We start from the raw sequence: 17616 nt of genomic DNA, 5'->3' as shown, positions 1-17616 counted from the left end.
TACCATTTCTACAACCGAAGTTTAGCGTATCCTAGTCACGATCCGAAAGGTGAGATTCCTAACGGCGTTCACAGTTGAAGCTTGTTCCTACGTTGCAGGTTGCGCGGACCCAGGGAGTTAGGCCAATCGCTGCGATAGTCTAGTCGAACGTCAATCAAGGCCTTGGAACGTTCCCCACAACACGCGATACTGGAAGCACTCTTTCTGCCTTGCATCGCGACGGTCATTAGGCCGAAGCCCCAGATTACTTCAACAAATATGTGTGGAATTACATGACAATCGATCGTAAACCATTGACATGTCTCGTGGGGCCAGGGAATGAGGGGCAGAAGGATAGCATAGGAAAAAGACGGGTGAGCAAACCTATGATTGGACAAAGGCCGTAAAGAAGCATGGTACATGGCCGAAGCAATGGGCGAATGAACGCCTCCGCACCTCTCACAGGTGCACAAGATGGGTTTCTCCAGACCCTTGGGCAGCGGCGCTGAGCATGTGCCATGGAGGGCGTAGAAGAGGACAGACTGACTGTACTCGACGAAACTTGCTTTTGGCCCGGGGTGTGTACCGGCATGCCGAGTCTAGGCGCAAGGCACAGTGATTGGCAGAAAAGGCCGATGGTGCATGTCTGCCTGATAGACGATGGGACGGATAAGCAGCTTGGACGGGTGACGATGGGTTGGGCTCAGCACACCGGACGTGCAATGTCAGCGTGCCTTGGTTGCTGGCCCGCAGATAGGGGCCCGTGGATGAACGATAGTTCCGTGGATCAAGCGGTGCATCTTGGGGCCGATCTCTCTCGCCCAGGCCGCGACGACGATGGGGGAGAGGCTAAAGTCAGCCCTGGCTATACTCGAGGCCGCTAAGAGCCGGAGGGCCAACAAGACGGCAAGCAGCCCAACGCGACGAGTCTCGCCGTGGGAATCGAGCAGGCTGGTGTAGCGCAGCGCGTCGTCGAGTGGTCGAGATGGGGTACCTGTGTGACGGGCGAATCCAGGACTCGCACAGTAATCAAATTAGCTCCGACGCGCCTTCCCTGGGCGCATCACCAAGTGGGCAGTCGCGCCCCCGTCAACGCTATCCTGAGGGTTTCACTTGCACTTCTGCCGCCTCTCCTCCCCTCCCACAGCCGCCCCATTGCCTGCGCCTGCCCACTGCCTCTGCCTTGAATGATGAAGTGCTAGGCTGCCGCTATCGCCCTTCCGCCTCTGCTGCATTGCATCCCCCGCTGGCTGCGATTCCTGCCCTGCCGCCCATTGGCTTGACGCTTGAGTGTGCCAGAGCCTCGACAGCGCGCATCGCCCAGGCCCGCCGCCCGCCCACGCTCACGCCCTCGACCGCCGTGCCCTGCCTGCCACTCCCACTGCCCCCGACACCCACCACCTGCCCAGGACCCGCTGCCGCTGCCGCCGTCGCCAACACCATCACTGCCGCCATCCTCACCATCGTCGCCATCTTGACCGCCGCCGACGCGCAATTCTTCTGCGCCGCCGCGTCCTTTGTCGCAGCCACACCCGCCGCACCGCCGTCAAGACAAAGGCCGCCATGGCCGCCCGGCCGAGTCCCAGCAGCACAAGCCCCTCGAACCTGTCCAACAGCCCCTTCCCCCACGGCTCTCACGGCTCCCACAGCAGCTCCACCTCGTCGTCGCCGCCCAAGCCCTTTGCATCGCACAACACCATGACGGCCGACGTCTTCGCACCGCACATGTACGCCATGCCCGGAGCCGTCGGAGAGCGCAGGCCCCTCGACAAGAGCCCCGCGAACCACGCGCGCTACTCCATCCTGTTGCGCAAGCTCCCGAGCAGCAGCGATCGCGACGCCGTGCGCAACATCCTGCTGTTCGCCAAGGACCTGATCGACTGCGAGATGCTCCCACCTTCCCGACATGCCGACGACAAGGGTTTCGCATCTGCCATTGCGCATTTCCAGACGCTCGACGGCGCAAAAGAAGCGCGTCACCTCCTCGACGGGAAGCGCAATGCAACCAACGATGCGACGCTGGTCGTCGAGCTGACGCAGGACGCATCGCCTGGCGCAATCGGCTCGCGCCGCAACACAGTCGACAGCACGCCGGCGCGACAACCGTCTGGCACAAGCGCCATGACCGGCGCGACAATCAACGCCCGGCAGTCATCGCGATACAACGGCACCTTCCAAAACATGGAGAACATGTCCCCACCCAACGGGACCCCAGGTCTTGGCAACGGAGAGTTCCCGGTCACCAACCTTTTCTCGCCGACATCCCCCGTCAACACCTCCTTCACGAGCCGCAATCTGGGCAAGTCGGTCATCAATGAAGACGCCGACGACGACGATGGCCTGCTTAACGAGTCGATTGGCTATGCCACGGGTGGCCCGCCAATGCACTCGAGCATGCAGCGTCGCGCTACCAACCCCCATACCCCTTCCATTCCCATACAGCGCTTCGGGTCTCTTTCTCTAAACACAAACGGCGTGACCAATGCCACGTCCCCGCCTCTATCCAACTTCGCTTCTCCACGTTCCGGATCCAACATGCAGTCGCCCGGCCCAGCCTTGTCTGCCTTGTCACCACATAGCATTCCCTCTGCACTGAGCAGCGGACCCAATACAGGCTACCAGCAGTATACGCAGCATTTCGCACGGCCCACTTATCCCCCAGTAAACCCCGCCGATCAAAACCCACCATGCAACACTCTTTACGTGGGCAATCTTCCCATGGACACGTCAGAAGATGAGCTCAAAGCTGTCTTCTCCAAGCAACGTGGGTACAAGCGACTCTGTTTCCGCACCAAGCAGAATGGACCCATGTGTTTTGTCGAATTCGAAGACACATCCTTTGCTACCAAGGCTCTGAATGAGCTCTATGGATACATGCTCCACAACAGCGTCAAGGGCGGCATCCGACTGAGCTTCTCTAAGAATCCCTTGGGCGTACGAAGTGGCCAGAATTCCGTCATGGGCCCGCAGTCTGCCATCGCTCCTTCCACGCCTCTTTCGGGGTTCGGCAGCAGTGCCGCAGGCCCGCCTGGCTTTTCCACGGCTACCGGCCCACCGCCTGGCTTGTCAGTACCTCCGGGCTTGTCCACCACAGTACACTCAAACAACAGCTCTGGCTTTGGCATGTACTCCAATGGTGGCTTTGGCATGGGCCACAACGACATGGCAGGTGCTATGCGCCAGCCTCTTGCGTCCAGTGGTGCTGGGAACGGCTTCTCAAGCTATTCCACTTACATGATGGGGCGCTAGAGACACCAACAGACATTTGTTATGCCATTATGAGTCATGATTGAGGAGTTGAGGGTGCTCATCGAGGAGCGTTTGCATGTTCGGTCTTCATTTATTGTTGCCACTATATCCTGTCCTTTCAATCATGGCAAGGTGTTGAGTCGTTTGGGTTGTATTTGGCTTCATTAACGCACGGGCATGGGTACTGGCGCGGGGTGTCCAGGGCTATCATGCCCAGTGGGTGTGGCTCTCTTTGCAGCATACAGCGATGATTCCCCCTTGTGCGATTTGCTTGTTTTATCATTGTACCGGAGTATGGAGAACGGTCTTTCTTTTCGTTGCAATAGTACGCATTGCCTTGGCCTTGCGCCTACCTTTGTCCCTTGTTACCTTGGATATTCTTGAGGAGCTGGACGTATCTTGGAGTATGGCGAGGAGTTAAAACATGTCCTTTCCCATCACGTGCCAGGAACTGCATGTAAGACTTGTCGCTACTATTATGAATCCCTAAAACGCGTGCATTACTAGCTCCGTTCTGCCAAGTATTCTAGTGAGGCGTTTATTGAATTGCTATGGCTCGCCGCGGGTTCTTTCCAAGGCATGAACTGCTATCAATTTCGGAGCTCTTTGCACTAGGTAGATTCATCAGTTGGGTTTCGTGGCATGTTGCTGTCACAGCAGGTGCTTTTTCTTCTCTGCGCACCTGCCTCGGCGTCAAAATCATGGCATCGTAATCTTCAGCAACGGCTCGTTCCATGCTCATGCGCAAGATTTGTTAGTGAAAATACAGTAACCCGGTATTAATCCATAAAAGTCATTTTGGGAGTTCGAAGCAAGATTTCACGCTGCTGTTTGTCGATAGCTATGCAGTGCTGTGCCTAGATACTTGAGTAACAGCAGATCTATCCAACCAGTGTCTCGCCTCTCCTCTATGAAAATGAAGAAGACAACCTCGTCATCCTACCTTGATTTTGGTTGTGAAAGATTCAGCCAGACGCGGAATGTTCAAGAGATGTTGTAGAAGGTCTTCGATTTGGACGAGGGCCACGATCCAACTGAAGCCCCACGCGCGGAATCGATGCGCATCGCCAAGCGCGGCTGACTGATCGATTGAAAATCCTCCGGTACCACGGACTCCCGTACCCGGCGTACCGTTAGTTACAGATACCACTGTACGGGCGATCTTCAGGAGACAAAAAGTTATCATGATCAAGCAGCTTTCTCAGCATTGGCATTAACTCCGGAGTCCCGTTGTTGTGATCACGTCATGCCTACCTTTGCCCCGCGCTCGCTGTTGACAGGTCTGATAACGGGCCTATTCCTCGCCTTGTTATTGCAGCATGTGGTGCCTGCTTTGAAACTGCCGACCTACCATAGTCACGACGCGTCTGTAACATCTACGCCGCTATACCTATCCGAGTCGATGGCGCAGGTTGTGAGAAATAGCCTCCGCGCCGCTAGGCATCGTGCGTGGGTCGGCGGTGGATACAAAAGCGCATCGTCGCTGCTCTCTCCATCTTCAACATCTGCTCTTCGCATCCATCCAGCCTCTCCAACTACATCACGCACCATGTCTACCCAGAAGTCTTTCTTCGACGCTGTCATTGAGCGTCGCACATACTACCAGCTCAACAAGGAGTCGCCCATCTCCGACAAGCAGATCACTGATATTGCTGAGAAGGCTCTTCTTCATGTGCCTTCATCTTTCAACTCTCAGAGCACCCGTCTGGTCGTTCTTCTGAACAACGATCATGAGAAGTTCTGGGACTTTGTCCTTGAGGTTCGTACTATCTGGAGGACTCCATGCGAGGTGTAGAATGTTGTACTTAATACAGACTAGGTCCTGAAACCCCTCACTCCTGAGGAGCAATTCCCCAAGACTGAGCAGAAGATTGGAGGATTCAAGGCGGCGAAAGGAACAGTAAGTGCATGTATCGTATTATCAGACACCATCTAACAAGATGCCCTCAGATTCTCTGCTATGAAGACCCCGAGCCAGTCGAGGGTCTCCGCAAGGCCTTCCGTAAGTGATCTCAATTATCCATATAGCTCATGCTCACATCTATCGTAGCTCTCTACGCCCATCACTTTGGCGACTGGTCTGAACACACGAACGCCATGCACCAGTACGCTCTCTGGGTCGCCTTGGAAGCCGAGGGCCTTGGTGCCAACCTTCAACACTACAACCCCATCATCGACCAAAAGGCTGCTCAGGAATGGAGCATTCCCCTAGAGTGGAAGCTTAGGGGTCAGCTGGTCTTCGGTGGACGCGCAGGCGAGCCCGGCGAGAAGAAGTTCCAGGAAGTGCAAGGCAAGAGACTGTTTGTGCACGGAGCGAAGGAGTAGTTGCGAGTACTGATTACGGCAACGACATAGAAACTAATATTATCGCATTTCATCTATCACAAGACGGCGACATTGTTCAGTAAATCACTTGCTTTCCAACACTATCTTCCGGACGATCGCAAAATGCTTGTCTAGGAACAAGAAGCTTCTCTGGGCTAACAAAGGCCAGGCTCCAATACTAGCCGACAACCCGCCATCTGCCGGCTCCGATGGGGTCCAGAGTTCCTTGTTTCCTTCCGGCACCTTGGTGAGTAGCTTGTGAATTTTGACTGCCCCACTTTCTGCGGAAGAGTACATCTCGGCACCCCCACCCGGTCCCGTAAGAAGCACGGGGCACGTGACCCTGTTCAGGATCTTTCCATCTTTCTTGGTGTCCAAAGAGAAGTCCTCGAGGCGTCGCAGCATCATACCGGGCGAACCAACACCCATGCTACTCACACCTAGGCCTAACTCCCACCGTATCTGGAAACTCCACCAGCTCTGCAGACTCGCGATCAAGTTGAACATTTCCTTGGTGACCCAACCGCCCTTCCATAGGCTGACGAAGGATTGCGGCACTCGTGTCATCGCAAGATCGAACATGCTGAAGAACGGATCAATGGACACGCAGGCTTTGACACGGGAGTCGGTGGCTGCGCGCAGAGCAAAGTAACCTCCAGTGACAGCGCCCGCAACAGCAATCCTATCCAGATCCAACTGCAACTCCGGCTGCGATTGGGCCAAGTTCTCAAGGAACCCCAACACCTTGTTTGCGACGACCTCAAAGTCAGGCCGAAGAGGAACCCCAGACTTCTTCAACAGCAAGCCCTGCCCCGGGCCCTCTAGCAGAAGCACAGCATAGCCCAGCTGCGGACCCGAGTAACCGAACAGGAAATGCAGCTCTTCTTTTGTCGAATCAGCACCGCTGAAGTAAAGTAGCAGTGGTATCTTGCCCGGCAGTCTCGCCTCTGGAGGGGGAAGGTACAAGTACGCCGGCATACTAACCCCGTTCTCATACGGAACATCCACCAACCTAACCTCCCCCTCCATAAACGCCGTCGCTCTCACAAACGCCTCAACCGACCTCTCCGACAACGGCACAACCCTCGCATCATCATTGAGGAACAGGTACGAAGCAGCGCGGAAATAGTTCGACGCGCGCAGGTACCCGTTCTTCGCCATAGCGTTTAGCCCGTTCTTAGCAGCATCCTTTGCGATTGCTTCAGCCCGCTCTCCTTGTTCTTTCCACGCCGCGTGCCAGGATTCTGGGTCGTTCTTCTTGATTTTGCTGGCTGCCGTTAGGAACTCGGCTGTGTCGCAGCCGCCGGCTGAGGTGCTGCCGAGGAGACGGGTCAGCTCGAAGTCGAGGATGGGGTTGTTGAAGAATTTGAACATCGTGGGGTTTGCGCGAGATTGATGCACGCTGTTCTGGGGTTTTCTCTGTTGGTGCTGTGGACTTGTGTGGTACTGGCAGATGAAGAATTTGGCTGCTTCTCTGCTTGACGAAATGAATCGCCCTGTCGACGTGTCCGCGGGTACTGTTTTCGCAACGATTTGGTGGGCCTCGAACTGCTTCGGTGCCTCAGCTCCACGCCCGATTGATTTCGATCTTTTTTGCAAGCTCCGATTCGGTGCTGACACGCCACTACTAAGTTCGTTGTGCTGCCTGTCGTGCATTGCCGAATTCGGGACTTTTGCAAACGGCACTTTATATGTCCGGCCAGTCCCTTCACGCCGTTGACATGTGCAACACGTCGACGACGTTTCGGAATGATCTCTGACCTCTTCATTCTTGGTTCTTATTACCATTTTCTCCCTTTCACCGGCCCAGTCGAATCAAACGAGCCAGCTAGATACGTAAGCTGCCTACCTAGGCACGCAACCTACAACCTACACCACGCATACCCACAACTAGATCCGCTCACTATCCAAACCAAGATGGCTGCGCCCCCGGAGGTCACAATGCATGACTTCACAGGTTCCTGGTTACTAGTAAGTCAATCCAGACACCCTCCAAGTCGCCTCGCCCAAACCGTCCAACATCCACTAACAACCCCAGAACAAAACCCTGTCCGACTCGTTCGACTCCGCCTTCGTCCTCCAAGGCATCCCCTGGATAATCCGCAAAGTCATCAGCCTCGCGACCCTAACCATGAAAATCGCCCACTCGGTCGACGAATCCGGCGTCCCAACCGTGATCTTCACGCAAGCCGCCTCCGTCGCCATCGCCGGTCTGAGCGAAGAGATAGAAACGCGGTGGTTGGACGGACGAGAACAACTTCACTCGTCGTCTCTGTTCGGCACATCTTCTGCTCGGACTCGCATGATCTGCTTTGATACTGCTACTGGGTACGACGGCAAGCCGCTGGATGCGGTGTTGACGAAGGATTCTCTGCGGGAGGGAAAAGAGGGTGAAGAGGAGTTTTTGTTTGACCTTGTTGTGCATCAGACTAGGGGCTGGGTTATGGAACAGATTTGGGGGTTTGGCATGCTGAATGGAGAGCGAAGGCTGCTGAGGAAAATGGGGTTGAAGAAAGGAGGGGAGGCGGTTTATGTTACGGCTTGGTATGATTGGAAGGGGAGAGATGATGGTAATTGAAAGGCTCTGTTGCCTTCACCCAGTCGCAAGTATCTAGATACTCGAAGCCGTTATTCTGTACTCCCTGCGATCGAGTTTTTTGTTACTATGCGACCCATATGCGACGAATGTGCGACCCAAAGGTCTCAGTATGTCTTTCTCCTAAATTATGTTCGTCACTTCAGACCACTGCTGCTCATCATGTAGAAGGTCGCTACAGGAAGGGCCGTCATGCTGCCGAGATACGTCATCATGACATAATAGCGTCGCTAGTGCCCGGTTTTGGCAGATGTTGAAATAGGGGATAGCAAAGTTGCATTGAAGTACTACTATACTCCATACGGTATTTACCAACCCAACCTATATAGCATCGCACGACCAAGTTATCCCAGCCTACAGCAATGACTTTTCCATCGCCAGTCATCATGTCTCCCAGCTCCCTCACCACGGTGACCAAGCCCTGACAAAGTCAACAGCATAGTCCTTCTTCGTTCCCAAGAACCCCACGCCATACAAGAGCCAAACAACCCACTGAGGAATGTATAGCGGAAACTTAGCCTGCTCCGTCAAGCCACGCCCTTCATACTGCGGTCCACCAACCTCGCCGCCAATAACACGGTCCGCAAAGTCACTCATACCAAGGCCCTCACCGATACCCAGCTCAAACCACATCAGCATGTGCTGGGTCTCGAACTGCCACTTCTTGCCTCGAGCCGGCGACACAAACTCAAAGATACCACCGGTATTGTTGTCGTGATACGATCCTCCACATTCACCACCGCTGTTATACGTGTCTAAGAAGTAGTCCTCGGTCTCGGAGACATCTCCAACGCGCGTGCCTACTAGAAGCTCGTCGTTGTAGAAGAGAACGGCGGAGGTGAACTTCTTGCCCAGGTCTTCGCCCACGCGTGATACCACGTGCCAGTAGGCGATGGTGTAGGGCCCTGCCCAGAGACGTAAAGCTACCCAGCTCTCCGTTAACGGAAGCCAGCCGTCTTTGGCCCAGAGACGGGTTGAGCCGCCTCTGCCGCTGAAGGATAGCTTTTGGCCCGAACCCAGAACACTGTCCATGACCACCTCGCCACCAGCGACAGGCTGGCTGTAGTAGAGGTCGGGTGAAAGTAGCGCGGCGTCTGCTGCATTCTCGCCCTCTGCACCTGGTGTCGAGCCGTCTGCGTGAACGGGTGGCGTGGTGGCTGATAGCTTGTATGTGCCGCGTATGCCTGGCGAATCGAACACGAGCTTGCTGTATTTGAGGTCCTTGGTGGTATAGAATGAGTACGATTTACCCGTACTATTCCAGATACCGTAGGTATAGCCAGGACAGTCCAGTATGGTAGATTCTTCGAGGTACTCGAGCATCTTGTGGTGCTTGCCGTCCCCAGTGTTGGCAAAAAAGTCCACTCGCAGGTTCCCTCTGCCGAAGTAGTGCATCGAATAGTCGCGTGAGAACATTATCGCCAAGAGGGAAACGCCCGTGTGGGACATTCCATCGAATTCCCATTGTTCCCAGTTGGTCTTATTGATATTTGGGGTGATCTTGATCGAGTTGATGGGATCGGATGGAGATGAGGAAAAGCTGTTGGGGCCGTCGAGCACTTCGAAAGCTGTGCTCCTGCTGATGGTACAGGATTCGTCGTCCCATGTTGGGTTCAGGTCATCATCAACGGGAAATTCCGAGGAACCTAAAGGTAGCTGATGCAGGTTTGCGGCGGTGAAGAGAGAGAAGAACGACGCAAGGATGAGTGTCGTGAACATCTTCGACATGGTACCGGAGCTGAGCTACTGCCTGTTCACTGCGGTAAGTCGGCTGGAACAACGGACTTCGCTCGCGTATTACCTTCATTATACGGGTCAAGCATGAAATCAAGGTGTTTCTCTTTCTCACAACCACTACAAAAAGTCCCGAAAACTCTTGGTATGTACTTCGCTAGCTCTGGAAAGTCCCGACCCTGCTCATTCAACTTCCGAACTCCCGAAGAGCACCAATAGCTACTACTCTAGAGTATCTCCCGCCTGGGCTGAGAGAGATGTAGTAAGCTTACTATCAGAGTGAAAAGCAGTGAGCTGCATCTTGGGGACGCCATGAATCCAAGTGACCCGGCATACTGGGACTGCACTTCTCTACAGAGTACCAGACAATGGCAACATCAATTCTCCCAGCGCTCCCCCCATTGCGGCAAGCTGTCGTGCAGTCAGCCACGACACCCGGAGCCTTTGACCTCCGCACTGACCTGCCCATGCCAACCATGTCACCTGACCATGTTCTCATCAAGGTGAGCGCAGTGGCGGTTAACCACTGGTAAGTCATCGCTTTGTGCAATGCATTTTAAGACATATACTGACTTCGTACGTCTACCCCTGTAGCGACTACAAGATGCCAGCACGAATACATTGTCCCAACACGGTCGACGGCTGCGACTTCTCAGGTACAGTCGTGCGCGTTGGCGACACTGTTGCCAGTACCCCTGGCGGTCTGAAAATTGGCGACCGTGTTGCTGGCGCTCAGATGGCCTCCCAGGCTCGACGACCCTGGTCGGGTGCCTTCACTGACTACATCGCGGAGAAGCCTGACAACCTGTGGCGTGTTCCCGACCACTTCTCTTGGGAGCAGGCGGCTTCGATAGGGTGCGCTGTGGCCAGCAGCGTGGGAATGGCGCTTTGGTGGGAAATGAAGCTGTCTGGAACGCCCGAAGAACCGACGAAAGACCCCAAATTCGTTCTGGTCTATGGTGGTTCCACTGCCAGTGGAACCTTTGCCATGCAGCTGTTGAAGATGTGAGTGACCCATGGTTTCCCTTTCACTGCGAAGTGTCGTGAGCGTGTGATGATTGATCTAACGTGTTCGTAGGTCGGGCTATCGAGTCATCACAACCTGCTCTCCTAAGAACTTCAAACTAGTCGAAGAGTACGGAGCCGAGAAGGCGTTTGACTACCACTCGCCGACATGTGGAGAAGATATACGAGCCTACACTAAGAACTCCTTGGAATATGCACTAGACATCATTACCGAAGCGAGGTCTATCCGCCAGTGCTACGCAGCCATCGGACGTGGTGGTGGTAGATACATTGGATTTGAGCTCTTACCGGATGATCTCATGGCCACAATGAGGAAGGCCGTCAAGCCATCTTGGGTCATGGGCTTGGAGGTGGCCGGATTGGAGTTGGAGTTGCCAGGAGGGTACTATCGCAAGGCAAACCCCGAACTGCATGACTGGCTTCATGGGTGGATCAAGCGCTTCGCCGCGTTGCTTGAGTCCAAAAGATTGAAACCACATCCTATGCAGATCAATCCGGGCGGATTAGCAAAGGTGATTGATGGACTGGGAGTCTTGCAGCGAAAGGAAGTCTCAGCGCAGAAGCTAGTGTATCCTCTGTATGAAAATTAGACGCAAGTACAAGTGGCCATAGGCCATTACGACTCGTTCTAGTCATCAAGGAATGACATTGACTCCTTGATACTAGCTCGGATCGACTCTACGTACGACTTGCTACCATGCAGTGATTTGACATCCTCCTGTGCCATAACGGCCCAAAACAATCGGAGTCGGGATGGACTGGAAAATATTCCCGAGGCGCCCGCACTAGATGAGAAGGCTGCCTCGCCCGAGAGGCAGTACTCGGCTGGAATGCCCATGCGACACTCTAGTGTCTGCACCTGGCACTGAATAGCGTCCAAGATGCCTGTGGCATACGCCTTGAGGGGCATGTCTTGAAGTGCGGAGACACCACCAATGCGGAGTACTGATTTGACTTTGATGGATCTATACGATTCCGGCGACACGTGGCAGAGGTATTTGTGTATGCGCTGGAAAAGTGAGTCGAAGAGCCTCATCAACGCAAGGTAACTTGACAGGACCAGAAGCAGAGTTTCCGTGTTGAGTGTATCCTCGGTCTGCGTGTACAATTGAACAGTCGGTGTCAGGCTTTGAATTATCCCGGTGAACTCTTTGGTGCATGTCAGAAGTAGAGCTGCTGGATTTTCGACATCTCCCCCCACGGCATCATCTTTGCAACGCTGTTGGACTTTAGCGGCGTTTGAATAGTATGCGTCAATAGTCGTAATGCGGTGGTCTATTTCCTCACGGAACATTACTAGAGAGCTTGCCGGACTGGAAATCTGTGGTAGTGGTGTTGGCGGCATAATCTCCTCCCCAAAATTGAGGAGCGGGTCGATATTCATATCGAGAGCGGTGTTAGAGGTCGCGCCCATGTGGAGCAAGATGTCGAATTCGTCGTCTGCACCTGGGAGTCCCTGGAGTTGTGATGGAGCGCCAAGCTGATCTGCTAGGTAGACGCTGTCCTCACCCGACGCGGGACTTTGATCCATTGAAGATGGATAGGAGTCGAAGAAGGCGGAAATATCGCCCGTCGCACCCCAGAAATCTGGTAATGGCTCATGAGCGGCAGGGTCTCTTTGCGAAGGGAGGTGCTCGGCGGGATCGTATGCTTTTGTAGGCGCGGGCTGCTTCGACATCCCGGCTGTATGGGCGTTGTCGTGGTTCGCGTCCTGTGACTTCGACGCGCGATGGGCTCGGGGCGAGGCAACGGCGTGACGCTGCTTGGGCGGTCTTCCCGGATGACCGGCAGCGCCTGTTACGCATTGCGCGCCCATGTAGCAGCAGCGAGCGCACGCCGCCGTGCTGTCTTGGGCGCGAAGGCATCGAACTCGCTTCGCCCTGCACTGGTCTGCAGAGGTAGAGGTACGAAGTCAGTACATGTCTCACATGCATTTCGTACAGCCAGGACTTACCGCACGCGGAGCGCCGGACTGCGGACTTGTGCATACCTTTAGTTGGTGTCGTGTTTGGACAGACGCGGAAATGGGAACCTTGGAATGGAAAGCAACCGAGCTAAAGGATAGATGTTCGCATGATTTGATCAGGATAGGCTGACTGTTGTTGCGCGGGTTAGTCACGTGGTAAACCCCCCGAGGAGGGTTTGAGATTAGCCAATCGGCAAGCGTCGCCCCACTTTAAACCGGGGCCATGTCGAGGTGCGTGTGAAGGAGCGTAGTGGCCGGTTTCTGGAATTCACGGTCGAACGCTGGTGAAATCATCTCGTGTTGTTTGGTTTCAGACTCTGATTTTATGTACATGAGCTAGCAGTTGTTACCAATACACCTGCATCATTGAGCTACCTAGGTATTGAACCAAACGTTCATTCCGCTGGGAAATTCTATCCATGTGTGGCTTCCATCCCCTCTAGACATTTAGGCGATGGATATAACTACAATCCTGGAATCTCATCCTTTGCTGTACCTTTCGCTTCCTCCTCCATAGGCTTGTCTTTACTCTCTGTCATGCCAAATTCGGTGTCGTTTTCGCTCCTGAGCGGTACCTGCTTCAGCAGAGCAGCAGCAATAAGACCCACTCCACCAAAGGCAATGGCGACCTGCCAGGATCGCTGAAGCGCGGTGCTCTGTACGGAGATCACTTGCGCACGCGTCTGAGCGGATAGCGTGTCAAGGAAATCGACTTCAGCTGCGCCGTACGCGCCACCCGTCATGAAAAGAGCCGCTACCGTTGTGTCGCTGATAGTCCCCGAGCGAGCCAGCTGTGCAGCTCGGTTGGTGTAGACGGTACCGGCGATGGCCACGCCCCACAAGACGCCGAAGCTTCGCATGAAGCCCCAAGTGGCCGTCGCTACTGCGGTATCCTTGTCAGTTAGAGAGGCTAGCAACGCGGGAAGCATAGCCCCCATGCCGAAGCCCGCGCCAAAGGACTCAAGCACCTGAAAGCCCACCCACGCACCTGCACTCGACGTCTCATCCAGGAGTGTGAACACGCCAAATCCGGCGACAATCAAGGCGAAGGCAGTGACGAGAATGGGCTTGTAGCGGCCGAACTTGCTAAGTAGAAGCCCGCCGATGATCGCACCTGGGAGAAGTGCGAGGATGGTGGGGAGAAGGTATATGCCGGCGTTGTATGCATCTACTGCGAGAACGCCTTGGAAATATACCGGGAGGAAGTAAAGTGTCCACATAGTGACCATGCCGTGGAGAAAGGCGAGCAGAAAGACGATGACGCTCATAGAGTTCCCAAAGAGCCGGAGCGGCATGATGGGATTTGGCGTGAGGCGGGCATTACCTTCGAGTGCGATGAAGCCTCCCAACGTTGCCAACCCAACCAAGAGCGGTACGAGGACTTGGTAAGAGGACCATGAATATCTTCCTCCTGCCCAGCCAATGGCAACTAACACCGGAGCGCAGCCGCTGACAAAAAGCGCGTTGCCCAGCCAGTCGAGGCTCGAAGCCTTGGTGGCCCAAGTCTGGGATTTATCGTATTTGACCTTCAAAAAGAGGAACAACAATATAACTGCAGCACCGCCAATTGGAAGAGCCATGTAAAAAGCCCAGCGCCAGGTGCTGTAGCTCACGAGCAGTCCGCCGAAGAAAGGACCAAGAGCAGCTCCGAGACCGACCATGCCAAACACGGCGCCCATGTAGGTACCTCTCTCGCGAAGTGGTACCAAGTCACAGATGATGATCTCGCAGAGGACGGCGACTCCTGCTGCTCCAATACCCTGCACTGCTCGGCCACCGATCATTTGGGATATATTGGTTGCTCTATGCATTCATCTCATCAGCAAAGACTTCGAGCTTGACGAGAAAAGCCAGATCGCGATTCGAGCACCAGAGGAGTGACAACTTACCCGCCACAAACACCGCTCCCTATCATGAAGACGACCGCGGATATGATCATTGGCCATCGGCGACCGAATACATTAGCGAGCTGTCCATACATGGGCATCAGAGAAGTCCTACACAGATTAGTTCCCGCGTTCATCGCTCGAGTGTGAGCCTTTTGTTCCAAAGAGCCTTACATAGTCAAGAAGTATGCATTAGAGACCCAGATGAACTCTTCGCCCCCACCCAGATCGGCGACGAGCGATGGCATGACCGTCGAAGTGACTGTGGCCTCCAGAGCCGTGAGAAGACTCACTAGCGAGAGCACAACCATGATAGCCCAGAACCTTGGACCCTTCTGGAACTTTGACGGGTTCTTCTCCGTTGTTGGATCCTGTGCATCGACCGAAGCTTGTTTTGACTCCGGGTTCCGGACGGCTGGATCTTGCTGTGTCATCTTGCACAGCCAGGATGTCAGGTTTGAGTAGCGTTGGGACCTGTCGGACGATAGGTAGACCGTGTGGCTGGTACCAGAGCTGTAGTACAATGATGCGTGAGTAACGGGCGGTGTTAAAACCTTGGTATAGTAAGTTGATGGAGCGCCTGGGAATAGTTGCACCTTCGGTTACATGGGAGAAGCTGTGTGTGCCTACGTATTCAATGGTGCATGAAGTCTGGTAACCACCGCGGAGGGTTTCGTTGGATGGGTATGATCGGCCTCGCAGGGTTTTGCGATCCTCCGCGGTTGATACGATGAACGTGGAAGTGATTCGACTCGGTCGACAGGCTTCCTGCAGGTGGCCTGACCTTTACGGCGTTCAAGTGTGAATAAGCCCCCAAACGCATGTTGGTAGATACCTCACTTCCTTTCACCGGTGTATACATTCCGTACCTTGATTAGGTTAGCGTGCCGGCGTTTTTGCCGGCGCGGGTAATATCAAGCCACATCTTCAGCCACAGATGGTCACCGCGCAACGTTTCCGGTAAGCATACTACATTCGCGTGTCTCATATACATATTGACTCTACCAAACCCAACAAGTATATGACGCGATTAGATGACGAGAGCTGCGAGTAAGACGAAAATAGGATAAAGTCGTCCTCAGGTCGTAGCGGAGAAATCCTTCCCCATGTGAGAGGTGTCCTGGTGTAACTTCGCAATCAGATCCCCACCCAGCCTACGGGTGGCTCCTGCGGGTGGCCCAACGGCCCGCCGCCGTATCCCGCGTTTTGGGGTCGCACTGTCACGCCTTCGTTTAATGTACCAACGATTTACCATGCATGCTGCTCGGCGACCTTGAATCCTTTACGGCAAGTCCCATTACATCCCGTCAATTGGACGAGGAGCCAAAGGGATGCCCTTGGGGACATTGGCTTTTTCTTCCATCCACTAACACATCGCGATTATGCCACAACTGCACACCTCAGCTAGCATTCTGATCCTTCACATTCCGCAACGCTCGGGAGAGCAGGTTTCTTGATTGAGTGGTTGCTGTGTCTGCACCACCAACTCTCCGCCGAGCAGCAGTACGCCGCTCTGGGCACTGCGATAAGCACCTGGTCTGCGGGACAGGACAACAATAGCGTCAATCCTATCAGCCTTCTCGTGTCATACAAGGTTTTCTGCTGTACACCATTAACCTCACGTAAGACGGTCATAGCACTATCGCAAGCTTGCCGAGAAGTCTCACTTACTCCTGTAGCTGAAGACTAGCCTTGGTTTATACATTGGGGAGGCACGGCATATAGTTCGCACTATCACCATCGTTCGTCCTTACCTGTCTAGGTGTTACCAACCTAGCATGTCCTCGCATGATTTACACGCTGGCCTTTCTTTGTTCCCAACATGTCACGCCTAGATTCTTCCAGCTGCTTCTCGGGTTGCAAGTCAGGGTCTCTAGTGGAGAACCCGAGAAAAGAAAAGTCCCAACAGCTGGCTTGTGACAGGTGTCGAGGCCAAAAGCTCCGATGCATACGGAGCTCGAACTCTAAGACCCCTTGCGAGAGGTGTCAGAAAGCTGGTGCAACATGTATCATCGATACCGGGGTACGTATGGGAAGACCGAGACGGGCAGACAAGGAGCAGCCTCGAGAGAACAGCGGCAGTGCTCACCACCCATCCCATACTACACGATCATCACCTCCTCCCGAAGCTGAATCTCAAACGAGAACCGCTGTCGACTTTACCATGGATACCGATGCCTGGCTAGTACATGATCTCGACGACACACCGGTTGACCCAACGCTTCAAAGTGTTACGGTTCAGTATCTTGACCCCTTCGATTTTGCACTGCCTGGGGAAGGTACGCTCGACGACGAATCGGTAAACCTACCGACCGAACACTTTCTCATTCCAAATATGGATCTCTCCGCGGACCAATCTATTCCAGCTCGCACCGAATACGAACAAGCAGCAATCGGTTTCACCGAGCCACTCAACGGACGCAGTCGCTATTCACCGATGCGCCAAGAGATAATGCAAGAGTTGTCAGATTTGAACATGCAGCTGTCCCGACAGTTGGGCGCGGCAACCTCTACAGGAACTGGTTTTACGAACAATGACTCGGCTTTGGGTCTGACGGCTTTGGCTACACCACCGGAGGAGAACCGAACGCTCTGTGATACTGTCGTCTTTATGATGCAAAGCCTCCAAACCTACCACCGGCTGCTCGTGGATATCGTCAGACCCAATCACTCCGCTACGTTCGGCTCACATGACAACCTCAAGTTTAGCACTGTGACCAGCAGCTGCCTAAGCCCGGTCGAAGAGTTGGACATTGATGACTCAAGAAGCCGCATATCTGAGACGACAGGCCGATCGCCAGTGAAAAGGCGTCGAACAGATAGCAGCGTCGACTTCACTGTAGCGCACGAATCGT

General features: G+C 54.3%; 9 protein-coding genes across 9 annotated transcripts; 4 read left to right on the top strand and 5 right to left on the bottom strand.

Annotated features, from left to right (window-relative positions):
• Positions 1-1542: 1542 nt before the first annotated feature.
• J4E87_000492 (uncharacterized protein) lies at positions 1543-3228 on the top strand (the record flags this gene model as incomplete). The annotated part of the gene is made up of 1 exon (XM_049372149.1): positions 1543-3228. The coding sequence occupies one exon, from the start codon at positions 1543-1545 to the stop codon at positions 3226-3228; it is 1686 nt and encodes a 561-aa protein (XP_049238283.1).
• A 1549-nt stretch (positions 3229-4777) lies between these two features.
• J4E87_000491 (uncharacterized protein) lies at positions 4778-5553 on the top strand (the record flags this gene model as incomplete). Its single annotated transcript, XM_049372148.1, has 4 exons — positions 4778-4987; positions 5048-5128; positions 5179-5230; positions 5279-5553. The coding sequence occupies 4 exons, from the start codon at positions 4778-4780 to the stop codon at positions 5551-5553; spliced, it is 618 nt and encodes a 205-aa protein (XP_049238282.1).
• An 84-nt stretch (positions 5554-5637) lies between these two features.
• J4E87_000490 (uncharacterized protein) lies at positions 5638-7209 on the bottom strand (the record flags this gene model as incomplete). The annotated part of the gene is made up of 1 exon (XM_049372147.1): positions 5638-7209. One exon carries the CDS (start codon positions 7207-7209, stop codon positions 5638-5640), a length of 1572 nt encoding a protein of 523 aa, XP_049238281.1.
• Positions 7210-7470: 261 nt separating this feature from the next.
• Positions 7471-8131, top strand: J4E87_000489 (uncharacterized protein; the record flags this gene model as incomplete). The annotated part of the gene is made up of 2 exons (XM_049372146.1): positions 7471-7524; positions 7592-8131. The coding sequence occupies 2 exons, from the start codon at positions 7471-7473 to the stop codon at positions 8129-8131; spliced, it is 594 nt and encodes a 197-aa protein (XP_049238280.1).
• Positions 8132-8551: 420 nt separating this feature from the next.
• J4E87_000488 (uncharacterized protein) lies at positions 8552-9877 on the bottom strand (the record flags this gene model as incomplete). Its single annotated transcript, XM_049372145.1, has 1 exon — positions 8552-9877. The coding sequence occupies one exon, from the start codon at positions 9875-9877 to the stop codon at positions 8552-8554; it is 1326 nt and encodes a 441-aa protein (XP_049238279.1).
• A 374-nt stretch (positions 9878-10251) lies between these two features.
• J4E87_000487 (putative secondary metabolism biosynthetic enzyme) lies at positions 10252-11499 on the top strand (the record flags this gene model as incomplete). Its single annotated transcript, XM_049372144.1, has 3 exons — positions 10252-10412; positions 10478-10888; positions 10962-11499. The coding sequence occupies 3 exons, from the start codon at positions 10252-10254 to the stop codon at positions 11497-11499; spliced, it is 1110 nt and encodes a 369-aa protein (XP_049238278.1).
• Positions 11500-11537: 38 nt separating this feature from the next.
• On the bottom strand, positions 11538-13100 carry J4E87_000486 (uncharacterized protein; the record flags this gene model as incomplete). The annotated part of the gene is made up of 4 exons (XM_049372143.1): positions 11538-12703; positions 12745-12799; positions 12864-12881; positions 13092-13100. 4 exons carry the CDS (start codon positions 13098-13100, stop codon positions 11538-11540), a joined length of 1248 nt encoding a protein of 415 aa, XP_049238277.1.
• A 239-nt stretch (positions 13101-13339) lies between these two features.
• J4E87_000485 (uncharacterized protein) lies at positions 13340-14659 on the bottom strand (the record flags this gene model as incomplete). The annotated part of the gene is made up of 1 exon (XM_049372142.1): positions 13340-14659. The coding sequence occupies one exon, from the start codon at positions 14657-14659 to the stop codon at positions 13340-13342; it is 1320 nt and encodes a 439-aa protein (XP_049238276.1).
• A 272-nt stretch (positions 14660-14931) lies between these two features.
• Positions 14932-15195, bottom strand: J4E87_000484 (uncharacterized protein; the record flags this gene model as incomplete). The annotated part of the gene is made up of 1 exon (XM_049372141.1): positions 14932-15195. One exon carries the CDS (start codon positions 15193-15195, stop codon positions 14932-14934), a length of 264 nt encoding a protein of 87 aa, XP_049238275.1.
• Between the last annotated feature and the right edge of the window lie 2421 nt (positions 15196-17616).

The sequence above is a fragment of the Alternaria ethzedia genome, assembly GCF_023757985.1.
Source record: "Alternaria ethzedia strain BMP 0044 chromosome Unknown scaffold_1, whole genome shotgun sequence".
Classification (NCBI taxonomy): domain Eukaryota; kingdom Fungi; phylum Ascomycota; class Dothideomycetes; order Pleosporales; family Pleosporaceae; genus Alternaria; species Alternaria ethzedia.
The sequence above is the reverse complement of the archived record's forward strand: the minus strand, read 5'-3'. Positions and strand labels throughout refer to the sequence as shown.